The sequence below is a fragment of the Protopterus annectens genome, chromosome 8.part0, assembly GCF_019279795.1.
Source record: "Protopterus annectens isolate FY-2018-M chromosome 8.part0, PAN1.0, whole genome shotgun sequence".
NCBI classification, from domain to species: domain Eukaryota; kingdom Metazoa; phylum Chordata; order Ceratodontiformes; family Protopteridae; genus Protopterus; species Protopterus annectens.
The window spans coordinates 1,490,981,349-1,491,006,757 of record NC_056741.1 but is presented as its reverse complement, the minus strand read 5'-3'; the positions used below and the strand labels follow the sequence as shown (position 1 = coordinate 1,491,006,757).

At 39.2% G+C, this 25,409-nt stretch overlaps 1 protein-coding gene across 1 annotated transcript in view; it reads left to right on the top strand.

Annotated features, from left to right (window-relative positions):
- Positions 1-25,409, top strand: part of ZW10 (zw10 kinetochore protein) — a 727,093-nt gene that overhangs the window by 100,751 nt on the left and 600,933 nt on the right. Inside the window, exon 3 of the mRNA XM_044081067.1 lies at positions 18,476-18,577. Within this exon, the coding sequence (XP_043937002.1) occupies positions 18,476-18,577 (102 nt within the window). The remainder of the gene's footprint in view (positions 1-18,475; positions 18,578-25,409) is intronic.

The following is a 25,409-nucleotide window of genomic DNA, read 5'->3' as shown; positions in this document are numbered from 1 at the left end:
TTATCAGCAAACCATTCAGGTTAAGCAGTTTCAAAGATCACGTTAGCCAAATGGATTATGGATTGTATTTTTTTCATTTATTCACAAAAAGGTATTCAATTACCTTGACTACCCAAGGCTCATTCCACTAGATCAATGGCTACATCATCTGCCTTTTCTTCCACGGCCTCAGTTGATGAGATTTGTGCTGCAGCTACTTGGTTTAAGACTCGCACCTTTGTCTCTCATTCTAAATTGGATATTGCCTCTAGGAACAGGGCATCCTTTGGCTCGACTGTGCTCTGGGACATCCTTCCTTGAGGGCTGTCCAGGAGTTACGTAGTTGGGGACTCTGACCCATCAGTGAGGAAGAATGAAAATGACAACATCAGATTTAAAAGTTATCTACTTACTGTAACTAAGTATCTGTGTTGTCCATTTTCTTTCTTCCTCGCATCCCTGCCAGCCATCCTCTTGCCTGATGCCTTTTGAAAAATTTAGGTTTGGGCCTCAGTTTTTTCTATTCTCTGCATTGTTAATATAACTTCTTGAGTTGTAGGACAGCAAACTCGATCTGTGGAATTAGAGAAGGTGTGGTGCGTTATGGAAAGAGGGAAAAGCTTGAGACTTGGAGGTTAAGTTTGGAAAAAGCAGCCGAGTCGGATCCGTTGTCTGATCTGAGACCTGTCAGCAAGGAAGAATGAAAATGGGCAACACAGATACTTAGTTATGGTAAGTTCATAACTTTTAATTTGGCCTTTATGATATCCAAATTTACACTGTCTTGGAGAAATGTTTTAATGAAATTTAGTCTGGGTAAATACATTCTAAAATGTATTTAGTATAACCAAAAGTGGAAAACAAAAAAGATTTGAATTGTCTGCTGAGATATTGTTCTTGTATTCCAAACTGTCTGATTGCTTAATCACTTTGGATGCTTCATATTTCTTATTTGCACAGGATGTACTATAGCCTGTATTATAAAAGTAGCCACATACAGTCGTAGATTCTTGAACAAAAGCCTGGTCATTACTAAAATTTGTCTAACACTTAAAAGTTTAGGAAGACAACTGCTTGTCGCTAGGAGAGAATTTATACTGAAAGCTTTTCTATAGATAGATTTATTCACAGAACCATGACACAGCTTGGTAACAGTGACATCCAAAAAGTTAGCAGTAAACAAATTAAAAGATACTGAAAAGGAAAGTTGAATTTCACTGTCATTCAAATATAATGCAAAATTATGTAGTTTAGTAATGTCACTCTTCTGTAACAACCAGCAATCATTCAAAAAAAAATGACTCCACATTTCAGTGATGTGTAGGACGCAGTTATTGCCATCACAGATGTGTAATGGTTCAAAGTATTACTTAAAAATATCTGCATAAATTAGAGCAAAACATGCTCCCATAGAAGTTCCATTAACCTGTAAAAAAAAAAAAAAAAAAAAAAAAGTATGTAGCACACATTTTTATGCAGAACTTCCTCCAAAAGGTTTAACAAAGTCATTAAATTCGGGTGGGTAAATATCCTCCAAATCTAAATAATACTTCATAGCCTTTAAATCACTAGAATAAAGGTTGCTGCTATATACTACTTTAATGTCCAAAGTATATAAATATAAACATAAACATAATTCATGATTTTCAAGAAATCAGTAGTGTCCTTTTAAAATAAACAAAAATGGTTGTAAATCCTGATTCTGAAGAAGCCTTTGTTTTAGGTACAGGCAAAAGTACTTAATTTTTGTTATATAAATTCGGTGAGACAATGCACTTTACCCTGTGGATTTATTAGTGACCTGTAAACAAAAAGAAATAAAGGAAAATAGAGGTTTTAAAAATCTTTCCAAAAAAACAGATATGGGTTCACGAGGGGTAACAAATCTTGATGAATTTTAGGAAGTAAGTAAAACACTTTTTTATGGTGAAGGCTCATCTACTAACAAGTGATTAAGTTCATTAGTTATAATATCTGTATTAACTGACAGAGTTAAAAGATCAGAGAGTTGTTTCTTGAACAGTAGTGTTTTGATCCAAAGATAAACACTTGATAGAACAAAGGATCAGATAATTGGCACATAGCTTCTTTTACATGGTCATTCATATTCCACACAACAGAAGCTCCTCCTTTGTCTGCCGTAATGATTACTATATCCTGATTGTTAGTTCAGATTAAGCATTCCTGTCAGAATGAGTCAAGTTATTATCAAATGAGACATGATGAACTGTTTAAATGTCTTTACAGAAGGATGCTGGGGGGAGTACAAGTTAGTTTTCCTTTTTTTTCACTTCCAAAAAATCATCAACCTCAATGGAAGTAGGATATGTAGAAAAACAATATTTAAATTATAACATCCTAGCAAGCCTTTTGATGTTGAGAGACATAAAAGTAGGGAAAAAAATTCAAAGCTTTATTCAGTACACCCTGAGCATCCGGAAACAATTTTAAACTAGACAAATTGACCAAATTTTCATGACCATCAGAAACATATACCTCAGTTCATTGAACAGCACCATCATTTTTTTCTTTTATTTTTTTGTTTTCTTCCTCTTTGTTTATGAGCATGCCCAAAGGGGACTTTGATCCAGTAATGTCATTGGGTCTTTCATTGACAGGTGATAGGTCTAAAGATTCCAAGTCAATATCTGTACTGGAGGAAAGTCCATAGTAGAATTCCAATTCCTCAGAATGGAAGCTGTTTTAAATGGTCGACTGTATTTATTTGTATGGTGGGTGTTAGCAACATCTGATGTAGAAGCAATGTGCAAACCACTGAGAGAGGTTTCATTTATGCCAGGTGTAAGCCACTTGACATTCATAATTGCCAGTGTCACACGTAAACTTTTTCTTCATAAATCTAAGACTCACATTTGACCACTTTTTATAGTCACACCCAGTGACTACTACAGTGTCTTGCGTACAGAGAGACACAGTCATAAAATATCAAGATCTCCAGGAAGAAACGAGATCAATGTGGAAGAAAGGTACCCAAACGGTTCCAATAGTAGTAGGAGCAACGGGACTTAGAAAAAAGATTTTACAATCGTATTTAGATATGTTACCAATACATATAACTCCATGCGAATTGCAGGAGGAGTCATTACTGAGCACATTGCGGGTGCTGTGAAGAGCACTACTGGCTGACATCAAAGATTGAAACAATACTAATTTCATGAACTTTAATCATACTTTGACTTAGGAATGGGGTCCATTCCTGTCATGGTATTAGAAACCCAAAAGACGTAGAGGCTATAGTAGACCTTGTTTAAATAAGGCATATGAAATACACAAAGGGATTTGTTCGAAAAAGGATTGTAGTAGTAAAATAGAAGACCAGTGGTAATTAATGCCCTCTGTTGTTCAGCACTAACAAGTAGCAATCGGTGCTAGTTTTTCATGGTATAAGATAGGCATGCCACACAGTAAATTATGTGCAGCATGGCACCAACAATGTGCTGTGCTATTTGCCGCAGGGACTTTTATTCCTTCTTCTCTTTGAGTATAACAACATCTGCATCCCCTTGTGCTGCAAGAAAGACATTGTCAGCAGCATCAAGGGTGTTGTGAACTGTTCCTCAATATGACTTTCACCTTCAAAATCTCCAAAGCACCTTCATGCAATATAACTGAAAACAAGAAAAATTCTGTGATGATTCAAAATTCACTCATGGCAGGTAACTTCAAGAAGGAGTTCTTTGCCTCTTTAGATAAATGCATAGAGCTGGACCCAGAACAAGATATGATGTGAAATTCAAAAACAAACCATCTTGGTTGTCCTTCTACATGAAAGTAAACTTTACAATAAAAGAAAAATATTCCTTAAATTATACAACATATCCAAAAACCATCTTGCCTAGGATATTTACAGAAGAATTACATAAAAGCTTGAAAAATAGTATTAAGTTTACTAAAGCAATGTATTAACAGGTCAGTATTTGAAGCCAGAGACAATCTGAAATCCTTACACCTAACATTGCTCTGAATGTATTCAAAATGGTACTACCTAGTCAGACACAGTAGATATTGTCAATACACTAGCAAACAATTTTAGTTCTAATTTTACCACAGAAATTTCTTTCCGAAGTCTACATGTCCCTAAATCCTCTTAAACTCCCTGTTATCACAAAGGAGCCTGTAGCGGAGTTGCTTTCTAAGACCAAAAACACTTCTTCCATGGGGTCTGACAGTATACATGGTTATTTAATAAACCATACAGAGAAAGCCCTGGTAGAACCGCTCTTTAAACTGTTTAATGTAAGTTTAGCTACATGTTTTGTCCCAGAAGTTTGGCGCAGTGCAGTAGTAATGCCACTTCACGTGGCAGTCCCCTCTGCCAACCTCAGGGAATTATAGACATTAGTCTGACAAGTTTCATCCGCAAAGCCATGGAATGTATTGTAACTGACCTTATAAACTATGACATCAGAAATTTCATTAGACTTGACTCATTGCAGTTTGGCTTTGTCGAAGGAAATCCTGCCTTTTGACTGAGTGTTACACAGGCTGTTGACAGTGGTCATATTGTTCACACAGTGTATCTTGACCCGGTCAAGGTGTTTGACACCATGCCCAGTGTTTTCATTGTAAGTAAGCTTAATGTCTTAAAAATAAATCCCTATTTACTAAGATGAGTAGCAAACTGGATAGAAAACAGCACACACAGTGCAAGTGGGGTCTGTATTATATAATCAAAAATTCAATTCAGCGAACGACACTTGCATCGAAAATGCTGTTCAGTGAACTGTTCATAGTGAGGTTGTGGTACAGTGAAGATTGGAAATTTTGCCCTTTCCTCACCGTAGTGTGATCTCGGAGTTGGTATATATAATTACCACGGGGTAGCAATTTCGATGAATGTTATTTTCGATGTGTCGTTCGCTGAACTGAATTTTCAATTATGTAATATAGACCCATGCAAGTGGCAGATGCCTCATATGAAAGTATAAAAGTAACCGGCGGTATCCCCTAGGGTTCAGTGGGGACTCCTTCTTTTCAGCATTTACTCTTCTGATCTCCAGACAGGAAAGCAAGATCTTTGGCTAACTAGTTTTGCAGACTATTGCATACTGATGGTAATTGTCAAGTCCCCTTCTGATACACTAACCCTTCAGTAAAGACTTAGTCATGTAAATAACTGGTATACTGAAATTTGGTTCAAATTAAGTGCAGACAAGTGCAATGTTGTCACATTTCGTACGCAACCCCCCCACACACACACCCGCATACAGCATAGACAGTACCCCACTTCACAATAAAATTGTTAGGGACTTTGGATCTTGTTTTCACAGTTCCCTATCTTTCAATCATCTTGTGATAACAGTAGTCAGAAAATCCTTCTACATAGTGCAACTAATTTCCAAGGGAATACATTTCAAATCTAGAGAGGTCAAAGTTTCCTTATATTCAACATAGATTAGGCCAGTTATCATTTGTAATGCCCTGTTGGGGAGGTACCTCACTAGACATTTCAAGCAACTAGATAGACTCTTGATGTTCCTAACTAAGAAATCACAAGCTTAAAGATCTCAGCTACTGAGAGAGACTTAAAGCGCTGTCCTTTTATTCAATACCTTATAGGGGAGATCAGTGTCTTGCTGTTTGTGCCTCAAGAGACCCAGTTGCTTTGGCACTTTTGTATCTCCACATACCTCTTTACTAGTAGATAAATTAAATGCAGCGGAGAGATGGATTAATCACACAGTGCTGTTGCTTCCCTTGGAATAGACTGTCCTTGCAGATTAAGCAATGTGATATGTACTGTCATCATTCAAATGGGACCTAGATGATGGGCACCAACAAATTAACTCCAGGCCTGACTGACCTAGTCCTATGGCTTAAGAGTGGGCACTGGCAAGGCATAAATGGTCAAGGGACATGGTTACCTTGAAGCTCCTATGAATCTTATGAAAATGAGTGATGTCAACTTTTAATAAGTACATTAATTAATAAATAACCCGTTTGTTAACCAAATAGACCCACTGGACACATGCTCCCTTTTTGAGGGAGACCCAGGAGCCGTGACTTGTTAAATGACTTGCTGATTGTCACACAATAGGTAAATGAGGCTGAGGGGATCAAACCCTGTAACATAGGAATTACAACTTGTATAGCTTTAACCCACTGTCTCGGGTGATGGATGATACCTAAAGGGAAATACCAGATATGGCACTACTTTCTTCTTTGATTAATGTCCTTATTTACACAAATTAAGGCAAGTTACAACAAAAGCAGTTGTATTTCAACATTATCAGGCTTTAAAGGTTTTATTTCTTGGAGCTCTTCTGGGACTTCACTGATTTTTTTTTTTTTTTTCTCTAGACAGATTTTCCATTAAACCCACCCATCTCCCTCGCTTTCTCCATTTTTAACACATGGGATCAGGGTGTCACTTCAACATGCACCTCTAGAGACAAGTAAACAAATATAAATAAAAGCAGTGGTGGTCAGCACTGCAAAATAAGCAGCACAGAACCATTTTGCTTCCCTGGTAGATGGCAATGGTGAAATGTATTTTACTTAATTCTGTATAATCTACAATCAAATGTATCTTAAAACCAATTAAAAAAAAAGAATAAGTAAAGGAAAAAGCTGTCACAATACTGTGCTTGTAGGCAGTCACATGCAATGATAACAAGCAAAAGTCATTGGACATACTCCGTCCATAGCCCCTTTTTTCCTGTTTTTGCACATGGGATCGGGATGTCGCATCAACAGTGACCATCATCTAGGGCCAGTGTTCGCACTGCCAGGTGGCTAACTTTGCTGTGGTTGTTTTTCCACACTACACATATGCAGTCAGTCCTACGGCCAATTTAGAGTGTCCATTCCACCTGCTGCATGTGTTTGGAATGTCTGAAGAAATCAGAGCACTCGTAGAAAATACTTGAGAACAAAGAAGGTACCCCAGCTGAAAATCAAACCAAGGAATCTGTTGCTGTGATGTGACAATGCTACCCACTAAACTGTATACACACAAAAAAGGTTAAAAAGTCAAGAACTAATACGACTGGCGAAGCTGCAGGAACATGTTTTGACTGACATCAGCAAGGGGTGTGAAAGAAGTGTGTCCTCAGTTCAAAAATAAAGTTTACACTGATCAGTGAAATATGAGTCAAGTTATAGACCTCTTTTACTTAAGAAAATATATGTAAGTTCACACACTGTTATTCTGTTGACATTTCAAGTTAATGGTGCTGTTATTTTTAAGTGCCTGATCACCCTTGACTGTTTATTTACCTGTGTCTGATTATGTAGCTGCGAGTCTGAGAACTATGCAACTGATGTCTAAGGCAAGCTAGCATTCATCAAGCTGTGTAGATGCATTAGTCGTACCTTCAGTGAGACTTAAGTGAATCTAGCTGACAAAGTGATTCTTACATCCTCTGAGAAGACTGTGAATGATATGTGGACTTGGGGCTTTGCAGTACTGTTCAGCTCACATCCTTCAGATATGAATGCAGGCAATATGCTAAGAGTAACCAGAAGTAGTTGCAATATGTCTGGCCGAAATGTAGAGGATGCAAGCAAAGCTTTGTTTTCTGACCAGACTTTCTTATATTTTCTTTTCCCCAGTTGACAGCTGAATCGCATTACAACTGGACAGTTTTGCAGCAGTTTCTCCAGATTTGACTTTTGAGATTCTGTTTTGTATCACATGCATATCATTGAAATGTCAGGAATGCCTATACCATTTAACTGCTTAGTCTGCAGAATGTTCATGCCTTTACCTCCTATTTTCATCCTTCTAATAGCAAATTTTTTATTTCCTGCTAAATCACCGAGGATTAGTCTGTCGACAGTGCCATATGTTTTTTGTGCTTCCTGTTCAGAAAATACACCGTGATGCAAAGCCCGTTCTGTTACTTTTCAAGAGCATTGGAGTAATATTTAAAAACTGATCCTGATTTGGGGAGGGTTCTATTATTACTTTGTGATTCTCAAACAAAGATGTGAACTGTGAGAGGAGATTGGTGCCAATATTGTTGCTAAGTTATTATTGCATCTTAGTTTATAGGTATGAAGGAAGCGATCAGCAAAGAACATTTAAATCTTTTTTTAATATTTAAAAAAATATGATTTTAATACAGCCAAAGCTTTTCCTTTTATGTTGCAGTAAGACAAGCAAAGTAACTCTATTCCATAAACAAGCTTTGGAGGTTGACTAGATTGGAACCAAAGCTACATTATCTGTTTTCCGTGGAATAAAACAATCCTCGGAAAGGTTGAGCAAGGGTCATAATTAAAGAACTGAGAGTGGGGAAGGGATGTGCCATATACAACACACTGTGGATAGTCTTACCTGACCAGACTTTGGAACAGGATGCTTCAGAACAAAATCCAGTGAATTTGCGAAAAAGGAAGCAAACATTTGCAGATTGTGACATGTGGCCCTTTATACTACTAAATAAAGTGTTCTGAAAAATATACTTTTTGACATTCTTACTTTGACACCAAATAGCTATGTTTTCATTCATTGTTGAGATAGGACGGCTGTTTTCCATCATTGTGACCCAACACTGACAAAACCTCCAGATTCATGAAAAGTTTTCATCCAGCTGTAATGACTCATTAATGCAGATATAAACCTGGATGTATCAAAACTGTAATAGTGTTACTCTCTCATTTTTTTCTTTTTTTTTCATACAGTAATTCTATTTATTTATTGCATACTAAAATTAATATATTCTCATTTAAGTGTAATTCCAGTCACTTCCTTGTGTGCAAGATCAGCCAGTGTCACCTCTGTGTATAGTGTACTTTTCTTTTCATGTGTTAATTATCTAGTAGTCAGTGTTGTCCAGTGTAATAGTGTACAAGAATGTGGTCAGCTATTTAGATATTTAGTTTTGTACTATAGTTATTGTTTATTATTTAATATCTATCAAGTATGTCTTTTTGTGTTTGTTTTCTCCTGTAAAAGAGCTGACACTTGAAATTTCGTTTAGGTAGCACTTGTGTTTCCTAAATGACAATAAAGTTTCTGTGAATCTTTGAATCACTGATTTTGGAATATCTGTCTTATTTGTGCTTGTCATGCCCTATGTACTGTGCTGGCAAGGTAAGTTCATCAGTCCTCTCCAAATTTCATAACCCGAGAAGAGAGCAATTCCTTGTCAACCATTCTTAAGATTCATTTCCTAGTTTTGGCCAATCTCTTTTCCTGTCCCTTCCTTTCCCTTTTTTAGGATCATAATTTTATTTTAGAGGAGCTTGCAGTTCCCCCTTTGAGCCTGCAAGCTTAGTTTGAGCTCCTAGGTTCTACGCTGTTGATCTGTGAGGATCTTAAGTTTAGGCTTATAGTCCCTTGTTAATTTCTAGCCCTTGTATTTTGCATACAGATAACCCAGAGACAGACCAAAGAAGAAGATGTTGAGACCTTTACATGTTTTCCCTATCTACGAGGGACAGAGGTGTATTTGTGCTTACTCACCCTATCATTCAAATGATGTTTGAGTAGAGTAACAGAAGTACTTCGTTTTATGTGGAGTGGAAGACGGTTACATAGAAGAGGTATTCTGTGTGGTACATACCTATCCCTCCAACATGTTCTGTTTATTTTACAAAACAGATTGAGATCTGCTGAGCAATTGTTTACAATACCATCGGACTTATAAATATGTAATAGATCTGACATAAGTGTCTGAAACTGTACATGAGGCAGAGGCTGTCTGTCAGTAGCCAGTATGATACTAAAAAAAAAAGAGACAATGCTTTGAAACTGTCTGCCTAGGTTTTATGATTTATGTCCTTTATTCTTTTTAATGAGTGTTGTGGTTATTCCAGTTAAGTGTTTGGACACATACATATCGAAAGGTGCATTATACTCAATGGCTGGCCTATTGAGTGCCGAGTATAGTGGAACGTTTACATCCATGGACATGAATGCATTGCCTTGAGATATTAGCTGTGCAATGGAACAAGACTTCTTTTTATAGCGGTGTATACATGGTGATCAAAGGACAGTTCATTGCCAAGATAGATTCCCATATCCCTCACTTTGGAATATTCTGTGTTGTCAATGTGATTGTTACAAGGAATGTAATGCTTGTCAAAGGATACAGTTATGTATTTCTTAGCATTTAATTTTAGTCCTTGGCTTTGACACCACTTATTTGCTTGAGACAGGCCCTCTTGGAGGATCATAGTGTCCTCTGGGGGTTTTTTTGTTTACAATGCAGGAAGTTTGCAGTCATTGACATCTGTTTGACCTCTGAGAAGTAAATGCCAAAGAGGAGTGGACCAAGGATGCAACAGTGGGTTACACAGCTAGTGACAGGTGTTTTGGAGGAGATGGAACTGCCCCCCATGACTTCCTGTGTTATATTTGCAAGCCATTTTGCTATCTAACAAATTACATGGGGATTGACATTTAGCTGGTTGAGTTTATCTGTAACATCTGAGTGTGGTGTGGTGCCTGATAACTTTGCAAGGTCTACATATGTGGTATGCACTGTTTTGCTGTCTTCCATTGCTTCATTACCTTTTTCAGAGAAGTTGACCAGGTTAAGTATGCAGGACCTGCAGATGACTAATCCGAACTGAGTTGGGTTGAGAGTCTGTAGGTTACCAGTATCCTTATAAATTAATTCCATAAGGATCCTTTCCATAGCCCTTACAAATAAGAATGGCCAGGCTTATTGTTCCATAATTACCCGGCTCTGTTGAAACCCACCTTTTTGTGAGGGAGTTACTGTTGTCCTCCATTCATTTGGCATGAAGCCTGCTTTGAGACTGATATTGAATAGCTTCTGTAAGGAATCGGACAAGTCATGTTTATGGCTCATCAGTAGGCAGCCTGGTATGTTGTCCGGACCCATAGACATACCTTATATAGTGCCTTTAGAACTTGTTCTTGGAAGATTTGGAGGGGTGTAGGTATTTGATCTGGGAATATGAGTTGGGGGGTGAAGTGTGAACTAAATCTGTCCACTAATAGAGTGGCTGTGTCCTCTGAGACAGAGTATATGATGTGATTTACTATTAGCTCTGCACAACGCTAGGCATTGTTTCTGAGATATTTAACATAACTGAAAGCTTTGGGTGGCTATGTTAACTCCTGTCTTGTTTTGGTTGATTTCATCAGAGTTTAGAGTTCTTTGTTTAGTGTTTCAAGAGCACCTTTGGCATCTTGAGAGCTAAATTTATTTTTGCATGTAATGATTTTCTTTTATTATAAAGCCTGCTTGTGTTTCTGTTCTACCATATGGGTTTATTTTTGAATTTGTCATTGTATTTATTTCTGAGGGGGATAGATGGCATTCAAGCAGCTATTTATGTATGCGTAGAATTTGACATTTGAATGATTCTGCAAAAGTAGTGAAGTCATCAAGATAGAGGGGGCTTTAGAATTTAGCCAGATCATCACTCAGGTTTAGTAGATTAGCTTTCACACAATGTCTGAAAACCAAGGTACTGGAAGATGCTTCAGACTTATTGAGTTGTGGATTGATTTTGACCAGGGAAGAGGTAATTGGTGAGGAGCAAAGCTGCTCGATATTAATAAGGACCAGGTATAGGATTTATTGCCCCTGGTTGCACTGCAGACTAACTAGTCTCACATATCTGGTGTGGAAGGCCCTGTTAGTTGTAGTCACACTGGCTAGATGCATGTCTGAATATAAGGCTTTATTGCTATGTAATTATCGATAAAGTAACCTATGACATTATTCCTGACATGGTGTATGTGTAAAATTTTAACCAGTCCGTTCAACTGCTTGTCTCTTTTTTTTTAGCAAAAGGTATTCCACTGAAGTGCTTCTTACCCAAAATGGGTGTTTGTAGGCAGCCTTTTTCACTGTTTTCTAAAGAAGGTGTCCAAACGTTGCTCAAGTGGTTGTCAGTTTGTATTCATTCTGCTATGATTTGCCCAGAAGATCATTAGGAATATCTCTGAAGATCCCCTTGACTAGGTTAACGGCTGCTGCTTTGGCATTTGTAAGAAACATCTCAACATATTAAATCTGTGCTGCTGTATGATATTCTTCAGTGCATATTTTCTCCAGACGTTATAAACTGTGTACCATTTGTAGATGCAGGGCATATTTTTCTGTGATATCCTGAATGGTGTTATACTATGAGACTCCACCCAATGGGTATTGCCTGAAAACACTGCTAAAAACTCTATACCTGTTTATGCACCCTTTTGCAAATGTGTCTTGAAGTCACAGACAAGTGTTATTTGAGGTATTTTTCATAACTCCGCATCACTGAGGTAACTCCATAGCAGAGGGATAGATTCTGCCTGCCTGCCAATCACTTTTTCTGTGAGATTCTAAATGGTAATGGTAGAGCAGGCAGTACGGTACTTCTCACAAGGGAAGAACTGTATACCTTGTGAAGAATGGGAGATTGTATGGTATTAACCAGAACAAATGACTATTGATGCAGCTAAGGGGCTTATTTTGGAATACATGTTTTTTGTGAGGGATGGAACTTGTAGAGTTTTTTTGAGTAGGGGATCAAGCCTTTATCCATGCTACTGCCAGTCTGTCCTCACTTCATTCAGGTGTAATATGATGGCAAGTACCTCAGAAAGTACAGTTGCATAAGTTCTTTTTACCTGTAATGTTCGTAGAACACACCGACTTACTTGCATATGGGTAGTAGTGCCCTCTTACCCTCCTTCTGGCAGTCTGTCGGAGCTCAGATCTCCTCCCACTGCCTGCCTGTGGGTATGAAGGAACAATCGCCTGGCAGGACCAAGACTGCCCCTTCAACCCACAGACAAGACCCATTCAGTTTTCTAGGATCCAGCAGGAAGTGTAGATGAAAATGCAAGCTTTGCAAACACCTACTGTTTCAAACCAAACCACCCACCAACACACACACACACACACACACACACACACACACACACACACACACACACACACTAATAAGGCTGTTGAACAAAAATCAGCGGTAACTCCAACAACAAACTATTTACATCCAACAAAAGGGTGCTGGTGGGAGGTGCTTGCCAGTAAGGCAGTGTGTTTTATGAGCATCTGTTGTTACAGGTAAGTAGGACTTGCGTAACTGTACTATGTTCAACAGACACACTGCCTTACTTGGCATATGGGTAGATTCCAAAAGCTGGGAGGAGGAAAGATAAGTGCCCAGGAGCCTTTGGAGAATGGTCCCCACAAAGCTTGCTTTGAATTTGGAAAAGCGTCCAGCTCGTAGTGCTTCCATAAAGATATGGACAGAGGACCAGGTTGCTGCCTCTAGAATACTTCTAGAGTCCACTGTTTTCCAGTAACACCTTTGAAGAGGAAAAAGTCCTGGTGGAATGTACCTTTATCTTGTCTGGATTCACCTTCCCATAGCGGGTATAGCAAAAAAACAGTACCAGAGGACAACCATATGAAATGGTTTGCTTAGAGATAGGTTGACCTATCTTTGCTCTTGAAAATCAAATAAAAAGCCATTTGGTCATCCTAAAGAGTTTCTTTCTGTCAAGGTAGTACCTCATCTGACGATGCACATCCAAGGTATGAATTATCTTCTCTCCTGTATTCTTGGGTTCTGTAATGAACACAGGGAGATTAATAGACTGAATGAATGCTGATACCATTTTTTTGTCATATAAGATGTATTTGTATGTAACACAACCCTCTCCCTGTGGAAAACCAAGTAAGGAAGACAAACTGTGAGAGCTTGCAGCTCCAAAACTTTGCCTTGCAGATGTCAGAGCAGTAAGCAAAACAGATTTCCACATTAAGAACTTGAAGTGAGATTCTTTTGCCAGTTTGAAAGATGGTAAGGTCAATTTTTCAAGAACATAGTTGAGATCCCATACAGGAGGTATTTGCTTGTGAGTAGGTCTCGTGCAAAACTTTTCATGAAGTGTTTTACCAAAAGAGCAGAAGAAAAGAGGAGGATCCATAGGCAGACAAGCAGAGATGGCTGCCAAATGCATCTTAATACATGCATATGATAAGCCATCCTGAAGTAGCTCAGAAAATTTTTTTAAGACCAGAGGGATATTAACCTCAGTGTACTGTGTTTCCATTTAGGAATCACTTAGAGAACCTTGTATATTTATAAACATAAGATTTTCTAGTAGTGGGTTTTCTGGCCTCCTTTAACACCTGATGCACATCTTCATAGAACAATTGTCTTAACAGAGTCAAGCGTGAATCATCTAGGCTGTCAGTTGAAGTTTGTTCAAATCTGTGTGCACCAGTCAACCCAGAGACTGTGTGAGCAGATCCAGTGTGTGAGGAAGTCTGTGGTAATTTCTCTTGTCCAGTAGGGGTTCACCACAGTAATCTTTGTCATTTTCTTTCTGAACTTTCAGAAGTACCTTGTGAATCAGTGGAAAGGATGTTTAATGCATACAGGAACATTCCTGTCCAAGGGAATGAGAACATGTCTGTCCTCCAAGCATGTCTACAAGGATGTCTGGAACAGAATTTCTCCAACTGTCTGTTTTAAAAGGAGGCAAACAGATCTATTTGAGGTGTTCCCCACATTTGGACTAGATCCTGGAACACCACTCCTTTGAGCTGCCACTCTTGCAGGTCTGCCTAGGATCTGCTTAGTCTGTCTGCCACAGTGTTCTCCTCTGACAGGATGTACGACACCTGAAGAGTTGGTGAATGTTGTAAAATCAGCCCCCAAGTCATCTTTGCCAGCAGGCATAAAAGGTATGACTGTGTTACCCCTTGTTTGTTGAGGTACCACATCACTGTGTTGTCTGTGACCACCAGAAGAGGACCCATAGTCCATAGGTGGTGAAGGACTTTCAATGCATGAAGAGTAGACATTTTGGTGGTGTTGTACATCACCACCAGAAGAGGACCCAGAGTCCATAGATGTTGAAGGATTTTCAAGATGTGAATCACCATCAGCATTTCCTTGATATTGATCTGCTTACATGCGTCCTTGGGCTCTCAAGTGGCTTACTCTCATTATCCTATTGACACAGCTCCCCAAGTGAAGTCTGAATCTGTCTTCACAAACTGCACCAGCATGGGGGAGAAAAAAGAAGTCGTGGATTGATACAGTAGTAGAAAGGTCAGGTAATTCATCTGAAAGGCAGCGTCTGCACCAGGGATTCCTGGGGATGAAGGTGCTGGGTCCAACAATTTCAGACATATCATATGAGACTAATGGACACAATCAGTCCAAGAATTTTAGGAATTCTCTTGCAAGGTGACATTCTTCTTGGAGAACTCCAGAAATACCATGTGATAAGACAGGAGCTTGTCTTCTTGAAGAAAGGTCATTATCTTACTGTTTTCAACTAAGCACCCCCAGAAAGACTTGTATTTGTGAAGGTGTCTGACATGACTTCTAGACGTTCATCTTGAACCCTAGCTGGAAGAGTAAGGCAGAGACCTTCTCTAGTAAATCCAAATATGTGGATGCAGACTCTGCACAGATCAGCAAGTCATCCAAGTAAGGAAAAAATTTGGATACCCAGAGTCAGACAGTGAGCCAGTACTGAGGCAAGGGACTTGACAAACACTTGAGGTGCAGTGGATAGCCAGAAGGGCAGTACAGAAAACTGATGCAACATATTTCAGAAATCTCTGAAGAAATAATCAATGGGGATATGATGAAATGCATCATTCAAGTCCAGGGTCATCATGAAGCAGTAGTCCAGCAACAGAGCAATCACTGTCTGCAGGGTACGCATGTTAAACTTGAGGACCTTGACAGACATATTCAGGAAAGAAGCTTCTTTTTTGAAGACCAGACAAATTCTGGAATAGAAACCTCTCATTTTTTTCCAAAGGAGAGAGCAGTTCTGTTACCTGGGAGTCCAGCATTTGCCAGTGAATAGAAGGGAATAACAAAGTCTGGTCCGGCAGATGTGGGGGAACCCTGTGAACAGTGGTGGATATGGTTTCCACTGCCATCTGTAACCTCTGCCAACAATATTGGGCACCCGGTTTGTTGTAAACTACTGAGAGCAAGGCCACCTTGTTGAAAGCTAACTTTAAAAATGTGGCACCCCGTAGGAGGGCTTGAAAGAGACTGGTACTGTATCTCATCATAGTCATAAGTTGGAAGGGGGGTTATCCTTTTTTGGGAAAGGAACTTTCTTGTTGGGCTTTACTGGGTTCTCATCCTTGCCCTTTATTACCCTGCTTTTTGTTTGTCTTAGACTTGGAAGGCTGCTGGAAATTATCCTGCTTAAAGGAGGGAAATTTGTGAATATGAAATATTTTCAACACCCCTTGTTTGAGTTTACCTCTGTTATCCCAGTGTTTAAGGATCTGATTAGCTGCTGTATCAACTACACAATCAAACACAAGTGGAGCATTCAAAATTTCATTTTTTAACTCTGTAGAAAAGTTCTGCCAGTGCAACCAAGCATACTTCCTGATCACTACTGACAATGTTGCATTTCTAGCAGTAGTACCAACCCCCTCCATTGCAGTCTTTTAAAGTATGTTTTGACACCTGTGAAATATTGGCAACAATATCTTTGACACAGACCTTTTGCTCAGCAGGTAATGAAGTAAACTCATCTATACATACATCTCAATGAAAATATCCATGTAAAACACTGGTATTTAAGTACTTTATAAGCCACCATGCTGTAGTGAGAGAGGTTTTTTTTCCTTGAAATTCTAGCCATTTGCCTAGTTTATCTGAAGGAGCAGTATTTGAAGAAGACAGTCTTTTTATTAGAAGAAGTCTGTGGGGTTAGTGAAGCAGGGTTAGCAGACAAAGGGGGCATACCATACCCTGAATTTCTTAAACACTTTTTTAGACAGAGCCTCTGTGAGTAGGAGGGAATTACAAGCTTTCTTAAAAACACCCTTCAATGCTGGGATCAATAAAGTAAAGGTCGCCCCATCCTCAGCCACATCCTCCAGGGGATCTTAAACCATGTTGATTTTTGGGGCAGCCTATGATTGCTCCCAGTTGAATACCTCCCTAAATCTAGCCAGTATTTGAGTTAAATAAAACATCTGTTTGGATTTCTGAAAATGTTCGTTATCAGAGCAAACCAACTGACCCAACTCTGACAGGTTTGAAACTTCAGATATCTGAGGGCCGAAGTATGCACCCCATAATGAAGTAACTGCCTGAACAAAATGGATCTAGCCGTAGCCACCATCTCAGGTGAGAAAACAGTCAAACACTGCTGCCCTACTACATAGTGGATCATCTTTCTCATCTTAGCATGCACTACTCCAGTGGAAAAATCCAGGGGGGGGGGTGATTAACAATGGCAATATATTCTGCACCCTTGACTCCCCCTGTACCTAAAAGGTTTGGTTCTCCCATACCTGAAGCAGGCAGTGGTATAGCCCTAGAGGATTTGTCTGACCCTCTTGTTACTCACAGTTAACACTCCTGTAGGGACGTGGAGGTGTAACAAAAGGTGAGTGATCCAATAGCCTGTCACTACTGTGGAGTCACAAACATTTTTTTTATTTACTTTTGTGTGTGGTAGTTGCAAAGGGATGGATGGTGGGGGAGCATCAATACTAGATACTGGTTTTACGATCAGCCTGATAAAAAATGGACAAATCCCACTATTCTTCTGAACAGCAATCTGAAACCTATTTCTACAGGGATACTATACTGAACACTGCACTGAGAAAAAAGACAATTTCAGTAGTCTAGCACAAAAATACATGTCACAAAGACCCACCCCCCAATTTTAATAAAGTCTAGTTTCAGCCCTACATTAATAGAAACAACTTAATGTAGCCTTAGACAAGGAATTAAATATAAATTAATAAAAATTTTTGTCAAAAATGTTTAGCAAACAAAATGGCACTAAAATTGCAATTTAAACGAAAGAAAAAACAAATTATTTAAAATGCTGCAAATCTAATTATTCATCTCAATAGTCATAGTCCTGCTCCAAAAATGCAAAAAAAAAAAAAAAAAGTTTTCCGGGTAAACTTTCATAGGAATATTTTAATCAACAGAAATTACCACAAATTACTTGCGGTTCTGGCAGCATGAAATAATGAGAAGAACTGCACTAAAATGGTTTTAGTACAGAAACTGTGCTAAACTTTCACCAGTTGGCATAAAACACATTAAAAAGCTTAAAAACACGGAATCAGCTTATACTGAAAGAAATAAAATTCAAAGTACATACACTTTTTCCAGTAAGAAAAAAAAAACAAGTAAATCAGCAGAATATACACTTCAAGTACAGATGGAAAGTGCAGAATCAGGAATAAATACCTCAAAATGTTTCTTATTTGAGCTTAGTAGCTGAAGTAAATCAGAGGAGAAGAGCAGTCCCCCAAGAGATCCTTCTCATGCACTGGCACCAGAAAACTGAATGGTTCCCGTCTGTGGGTTTGAAGGGCAGTCCTAGTCCTGCCATGTGATAGGTCCATCACACCCACAGACAAGCAGTGATTGGAAGGAGCTCTGAGCTTTGATAGACTGCCAGAAGGAAGGTAACAGTGTACTACTACCCATATGCCAGTAAGGCAGTGTGTTTGTTTAACATCAGTTTGATCTTATGTTGTAATATTTCCTATGAAGGAAGACTTCTGACAAAAGTAAATCTTTTCTTTGTTAGGTGCAACGTGATGTCCGGACTGCCATTACAGAGTTTTCAGAGTTAAAACGACAACTGGAAAGAAACACTATCCTTCTTAGAGTCCTAAAACAACTTCAAGTGGTAAGCATAATAGAAAACATTTTGATATTTCCAAAAGTTAGATGAATACTGAATGGTTTAATAACTTCAAGCAAAGAACTGTGTTGTGGAAAAATGATCAACTTCACTTCACTGCTACAATTGTACACTGTCTAATTTACAATGTGGTCATTCTGTTAGAATAAAATCTATTACTTTCAAAAATGTTACGCTTGTTTCAAGCAGTTTTTACTGTTCTTTTTTGCCTTCATCTTTTTCATGGAATATTATGTAAAGAAATCTACATCTTGTTCTTTGTGAGTTTCATTTCTTGCAAGAAAAGTGTCTTGATGTAATAGCATGGGACTGGATAATGAATCCACATTAAATACTTGCTGAAGAAGTTGAAATTGCAGAAAGGTTAGTTAAATGGGCAGTTGTCTAGGGGACTGGAATGAAATGCTGCTAACAGACTGGATGAGTTGAAGTGAGGTCAGGCTATACTGTGCAGTGTTTACCAATAAAGGCTTTATCCTTCAACTCGTTCATAGATGGTGATGAGAGCAGATAGGGTCTTTCTGGTCCCATGTAGAGGCAGTAGGATTAGATAATTAAGAGACCAGTAAACTGAAAATGACTGAAGCTGCAGTAATTTTAAAGAATACAGTTTGCGGTAAATGTACAGAATTATACTAATTAAGAAAAGCAAGTGCAAGGCAAAATACTAAATGAGATTTACTGTTTGCATTGAAGGTAGAGAACTGAAGAAGCCATTACATCTAATAGTATGTAACTGGTTTGCCATTTCAACAAAGCATGCTGTGAGATGAGCTGAATGTTGGGTTACCTAAGCAGAGGGATCTGTGTTGGGCATTAAGAAAATGATGGTGTCTTTGTATCCACACACATGCATGCGTAAAGTAAAATGTTAACCCCTCTTAAAGGCAGAGTAGACAGCTAATTGTTTTTTGTCACCGAACAAATTTAATTATGATCTGTGGACTACTTTGCTTGAAACATAAGAGTAACATAGTTGTCTTGAGTTCTGCAAAGATTCCATCTGTTTCCATTGATCTATGTAGTTTGCATACTGATTATTGAATATTTTTATTTTATTGTTTATAGTGTGGCACACAGTGTATAATTTGTTGAATATGGAGGGGTACAATTTCTGAAGGATATGATTATTTTCCTGAGAAGCATAGAAGCAGTAGAAATTGTTTTACTGATCTTTTATCACATGTAGGCCACCATTGTGATTAAAGGGGAACTTGAGTGGAAACTCAGGAGTGTGCAGACTGGAGGGGTGTTTTGAGTCATTTGCCAGGAGATCTACAGACAAACTATATTTCTCATGTTCGTGTTTTATTATCGGTATTACGAGGAGTACTGTGGACTGAGTGAAGTGCTTGATCTGTGATGCAGTTCATATATGAAGGGTTTCATCTGTTTACTCTCTAGTTTTATGCATGTCATCTGGGGGCTGTGCAGTGTTAACATTCAGTCATCCACACTGTACTGTATTTATCCAACCCTTGTCATACATTAAGATAGTCATCAAAGTAGGAAAGTATGTGGGTGTGTTTGTATGTTTATGTGTACATGTGTGTCATACAATTTATTGATATATATATATATATATATATATATATATATGTGTGTGTGTGTGTGTGTGTGTGTCTATAACTCTCTATAGAGGTGGGGGGAGAGGGAGAAAGATGGAAGATTATGAACTTCTCACCGATCATAACCCCCTTATTATGTGTTTGAGACATGGATGCCACGAAATTCAGTTTGAGAGCGAAGCTAGCGAGGTGAATCTTGGCATCCTTGTCCAGAGCACACAATGCAGGGTTATGATCAGTGATGTGATCATAATTCCTTGTAGTGCATGGAACTTATCTGTTCCCTGTACTAATGGTTACATGGAAAAAAAATCTCTAAGCGCTTTTTTGTCTTTCAAAGCCATAAAACACTTGGAAGAAGCTGCCAGAAAAAGTGTTAAACTGTGAGTCACATTTACACTTTTACTTCCTCTTTTACGTCGAGATTTTTGAAGAACATCCAGATCATTGCTTCATATTTTTGCTCTTTTCATCATAAAATTTATGTTTTTCAGGTAAACCACTGAGGATTGAAGTCAGTAAATAATGACATGCATTTAAATTTCAGCTGAACACATCCTGTTATTCCAGCAACTTTCTAATTTTTTTTTTTTACAGGAAGTTAGGGACATGTTAAAGGTATGCACAGTAGGCAGAAACAAATCTTTTGCTCTGCCACACAAACACACACTCTTATGTGTGTGCATATACATTTTATTTATATATATTTTATATATACGCATACATACTCGATGTTGTAGTGTACATAATGGCATGTGTCATTTGTCAGCAGATGCTTTAGCTTATGAAATTAGTGGTATAGTTTTCCACTTGCTTTAATTCTTTTTTTTTTTTTTTTTCTAAACCATGAACTGCAAAATAATTCAGATAAGTTTCTGAAAATTGAAATGGTGAAAGATTTGAGAAGACCAGAAAGTCTCAGCAAATTATTGTTTTACATACATGCTTTTTAAAAGAATGAAGGGCAGACATATTTCAGTAGGTCAATTAAACATAGCGTCTTATTTCCATATAAGGCCACTGGCATGCTGTGATCAACAGGGAAGGTTATTTTAAGCTGAAAGAAATGGAGAGAGCTTCTGTCCTTGAGAATGACCACGTAATTGAAAATTTTCTGCATTTGTATGTATGGAGCAGTGCTGAGGCAGAATGCTAGGGAGGGAATGAGTCCAGGAAGGAAGTAGTAAAGGATCTTGATACAGATGGGGAAGATGAGCTAAAGGGTAAATTATAGCTGGCAGTAGTGCTGAGTGAACCACTGACGGAACTGTTCAGTCTCTCTAAGTACTGGATGTTATCTCAGGCCCGGGTAAGAGTGATTGTAGTTTTTCGCACAGAGATGTCTGTGAAGGATCCAGACATTTACAAGCTTGTTTTTTTCCCCTTAATTAGGAAAATAATTAACCAGTTTTTGCAGCTGTTGAACGTTTTTAAGGTTAATTCATAAATGGATAGCAGGCAGCATCATTTCAGTCAGGTGTCTTGACACAGAGTCTTATCAATTCTGTGAATAATCGGCTAGTGAGATGGAAAATGGCAAGCCATTTGAATGTGGTGTATCTGGGTCTAAAGCCTTTACCTCTGAGCATCATAAGTTCATGTGAAAAAGTAAATGTAAGAAGTAGAGATAGACACGGTGAGTTGGAGAGAGAACAGACTAGAATCTGTAATACTGTTCCAGACTTCTATGATGGGACTGATTTCATTTGCACTTTTACTATGGTAACACCAGAAGACACTGTACTGTCTTACCCTTGTGAATTTCTAAAGAGGCTGTAGATGTACCACTGTCAATCCTTATTATCTTAGTAGGAAGGGGTGGACACTTGAAGAAGTAGAAAGAACTTCACTATCCCCTTTCCATTTAACCATTTTCTTGTGCCTGTCATCAGATGAGGAGTCTGTAAGAAGCAATTCTTTCACAATCAGTTTACTTATCCTGTTGGTTAAAATGTAGGACAAATCCAACATAAATATTACTATTATAATAGAAACTTGTTGCACTCAAGTATACAACATGCAAAGTATGTCTGCTCTAGGGCAGAAGTATGTCATTGCTTATTACATTTCTTAAATCCTTGTTTGTTTTATGAACACCAAGTACAGAAAGAAGTATTGGCAGAAAAAAGTGCAACAGGAGATATAGGCACTTGTATCTTTCGGCTTTTCTCGGTTAGGGGTCGCCACAGCGGAACTCCGGTCCGCTAATGATTGGCAGCAGATTTTTACATACCGAGTTGCCAGCCCTGACGTACAACCTTCAACGAAGGTACAGCCATGCACGCATGTCTCCACACAGAAGACGCTTTAGCTGAGAATCGAACAGGACAACTAAAAAGCCTAATAAAAAGTGTACATGCTAAAAAAAATCCCTACCTGTTAAAAGCACAGAATGGTGACAAAAATGCCAATGCACCAGGAGAAGCCATAAAGTTAACTGACAGTTTTCCCCCAGAAAATTAGTGATGTGGATTCATGCAAATCAATAAACTGTCATCCAAATCCAGTAACAAGGGCAAACAAACATTGCCAAAAATAGGAGCAGAAAATTGGCTAAATACCAGGCGCTTAGGGCTATTTTCTCTGATTCTATGCTGTCCATGGCAAGAGATCAGGATATAAGTGGAGGACACAACATTATTGGAGTAGAGAAAGAGTTAAGCCAGGGAATATTTTTTTCAGTGCCTAGATGACTAGTGGCTGTGGCAACTAGGCCTACATGTTGTAGTGGACCGGTATTTCTGCCACTAGACAGGAAATCTTCTTCTGGAGAAGTGTGTTTATTTCTGAGACCCCCACAGAATGATTTAAGCATGGTAGAAACCATGCAGCACAACTGCTTAAGGATGTGATGGGATTTAAGTAGTGAATGTTGGAATAGTTATGTATCTTAATTCTGTCTTGCATCTCCCACCTGTGCTAGCTGTGAGGGGTGTCTGCAACACACAAAGAAGAAAAGAAAGAGGTAGTGTAGATGTTCATCGTGCATACAGCTGCAGTCATAACAGATGGGGTTATCCTGCCGTCAGGCGGGTCCTTGGTTGGCCGAATTCCAAAGTCTAGGTCCGGCGTCGGATGTTGTCGCTTCTTCCCTGACGACAGTGCGACAGGGGTATAAAAGAACCAGCCGACACCATTTTCTTCAGTCTTTCTTGCCGCGCGGTGCCCGAAGCAGAAGTAGTTCGCAAGTGCCAGTCGGCCAGCTCCTGAGATTACGAATATTTTTCAACCGAAGTCTTCTTGAAAGCTAAGTATCCCGTTGGGGAAACTTTTCTTGCCTCAGACCGATGTCAGACAAAGTTAATAATTGCATTTCTTGTGGGAAGCAAATACCGCATAAGGATTTCCATTCCCTCTGCATTCCTTGCTTAGGCCCAGACCACAACGTCTCGGCCTGTCCTTTTTGTGCTACATTCAACAGACGCACTATTAAGCGTCGGGCGGAGTTCGCCCAACACTATTTTGGCAAAAAATTTAATTACATTATGTCGTCGGATACTCCGACTCCAGTTTTGAGTAAAAGACGCAAAGATAAGGACCGACATACGAGGTCCGTGACTTCTACCGACACCACGCTAAAGCCTACTACAGGTGCTCCGGTTCTCAGCGAGGCGCCTACGCAGCCCCTGACTACCGATGACACTTCCTTAGCGGTGTCTTCTGTGCCCGAGGTCGCAGGATCCTCGGCCCACACCCCGATTACAGATACCAACGCCACTCTTGGCGGGGAAACTCAGTTTAGACAGGCCTGCCACCTCTCAAGGTGTCTTCAGGCCTTCTTCTTCTTCTTTTTTCATTAAGGCTTTCACTAAATCTAAGGCAGCCATGCATACTAAAAGACAAGCTCCACAGGGCCCCTCTCAAGGCCCCATGCCTAAAAAACAGATGCTCAAAATGGCTGAGGATTTGATTACTCTTATCAGGGGTTCTCAACCCCCCTCGGACAAAAGGCCCAGAGTGGAGGAAGAATACCCTTCCTAGGACCAGGCCTCCATTACTTCAGAACATTCTGAAGACCAGGAACATTCTTACTCTCCTTTTGAAGATTCTGATGCAGAGGAGTCCATTCTCTGTGTCTCCACCCCTGAGGACTATTCTTTTGGGGAAACCTTGCATACCTTGAGGGAACACTTCCACTGGGAAGGCCAAGATTACTCAGACTCCAAGAAAAGGCTCAGGGATTTCCTCTTGCTCCCTCAGCACAGGCCTCTGGCTATCCCTCCTTTCTTAGACATACTAGATGATGTGTATTCAGAGGCCAGCCTTAACCCAGATTCTTTACCTCCAGCTCCAGTCAAGCCTGACAGGTATTACCGGGTTCCTGATTCACACCAATTCCTATATAAAAGCCATGCAGCTGACCCAGAAACTATTTCACAGGGTCCCAAGGGAAATAAGGCCTCCACTGCAAAAAATCCATTACCTTCAGAGAGAGATTCCAGAGCTTTAGAAAGGTGGGGGAAAAAGTATACACCTCGGCCACTTTAACCATGAGGGCATTAAACTGTCAGTTCCATATGTTAAAGTATCAACAGTTTTTTGTTATCTCAGTTGAAAAGCAAAATGTCACAACCTGAACAACCAGACTTGAAGGAGTTGCAGGATTTGTTGCATAGTGCAGAACAAGTGGGTAAACATACCTTGCAATGTGGTTTTGATGCTTTAGAGGCTTCATGTAGAGCTGCTGTTACAGGATCAGTCATATGTAGACATGCTTGGCTCAAAGAGCAAACCTTGCCAGACCATGTCAAAGCTAAATTACTAGATGCACCTCTTCAAAAAGATGTATTGTTTGGTGTTAAAGCTGAGGAGGTATTAAAGAAAATGGAGGAAAAGGCAAAATCAATGCAAACAGTGAAAGATTTCCTACAGGTACAACCTCCACGTTTCAGTAGAAATTGGCCTTCAAAAAGTTGGTCCTTTCCAGCCACGGACAGACCTCAAAGAGGTAGATACAGGCGCCCGAGGGGTAGAGGGCAATCTCAAGGATTATTTAGAGGCAGACATTGGCAAGCACCTACACCAAGAGGTGGTGAGGATAGTTCACAGCCATTCAGAAAGCAGAACCAATGACTTTCCCCTTTGCATGCCAAGCAAAGCTCTAATGGCAGCACCCTTAGGCGGAAAACTGGCATTATTTTCGATAAATTGGCATATTGTCACAAAAGACAAATGGATCCTGGACATTATAGACAGAGGCTACAGATTCCACTTTCACACCCTTCCAAAAATGAGAGGCATGCCAAACC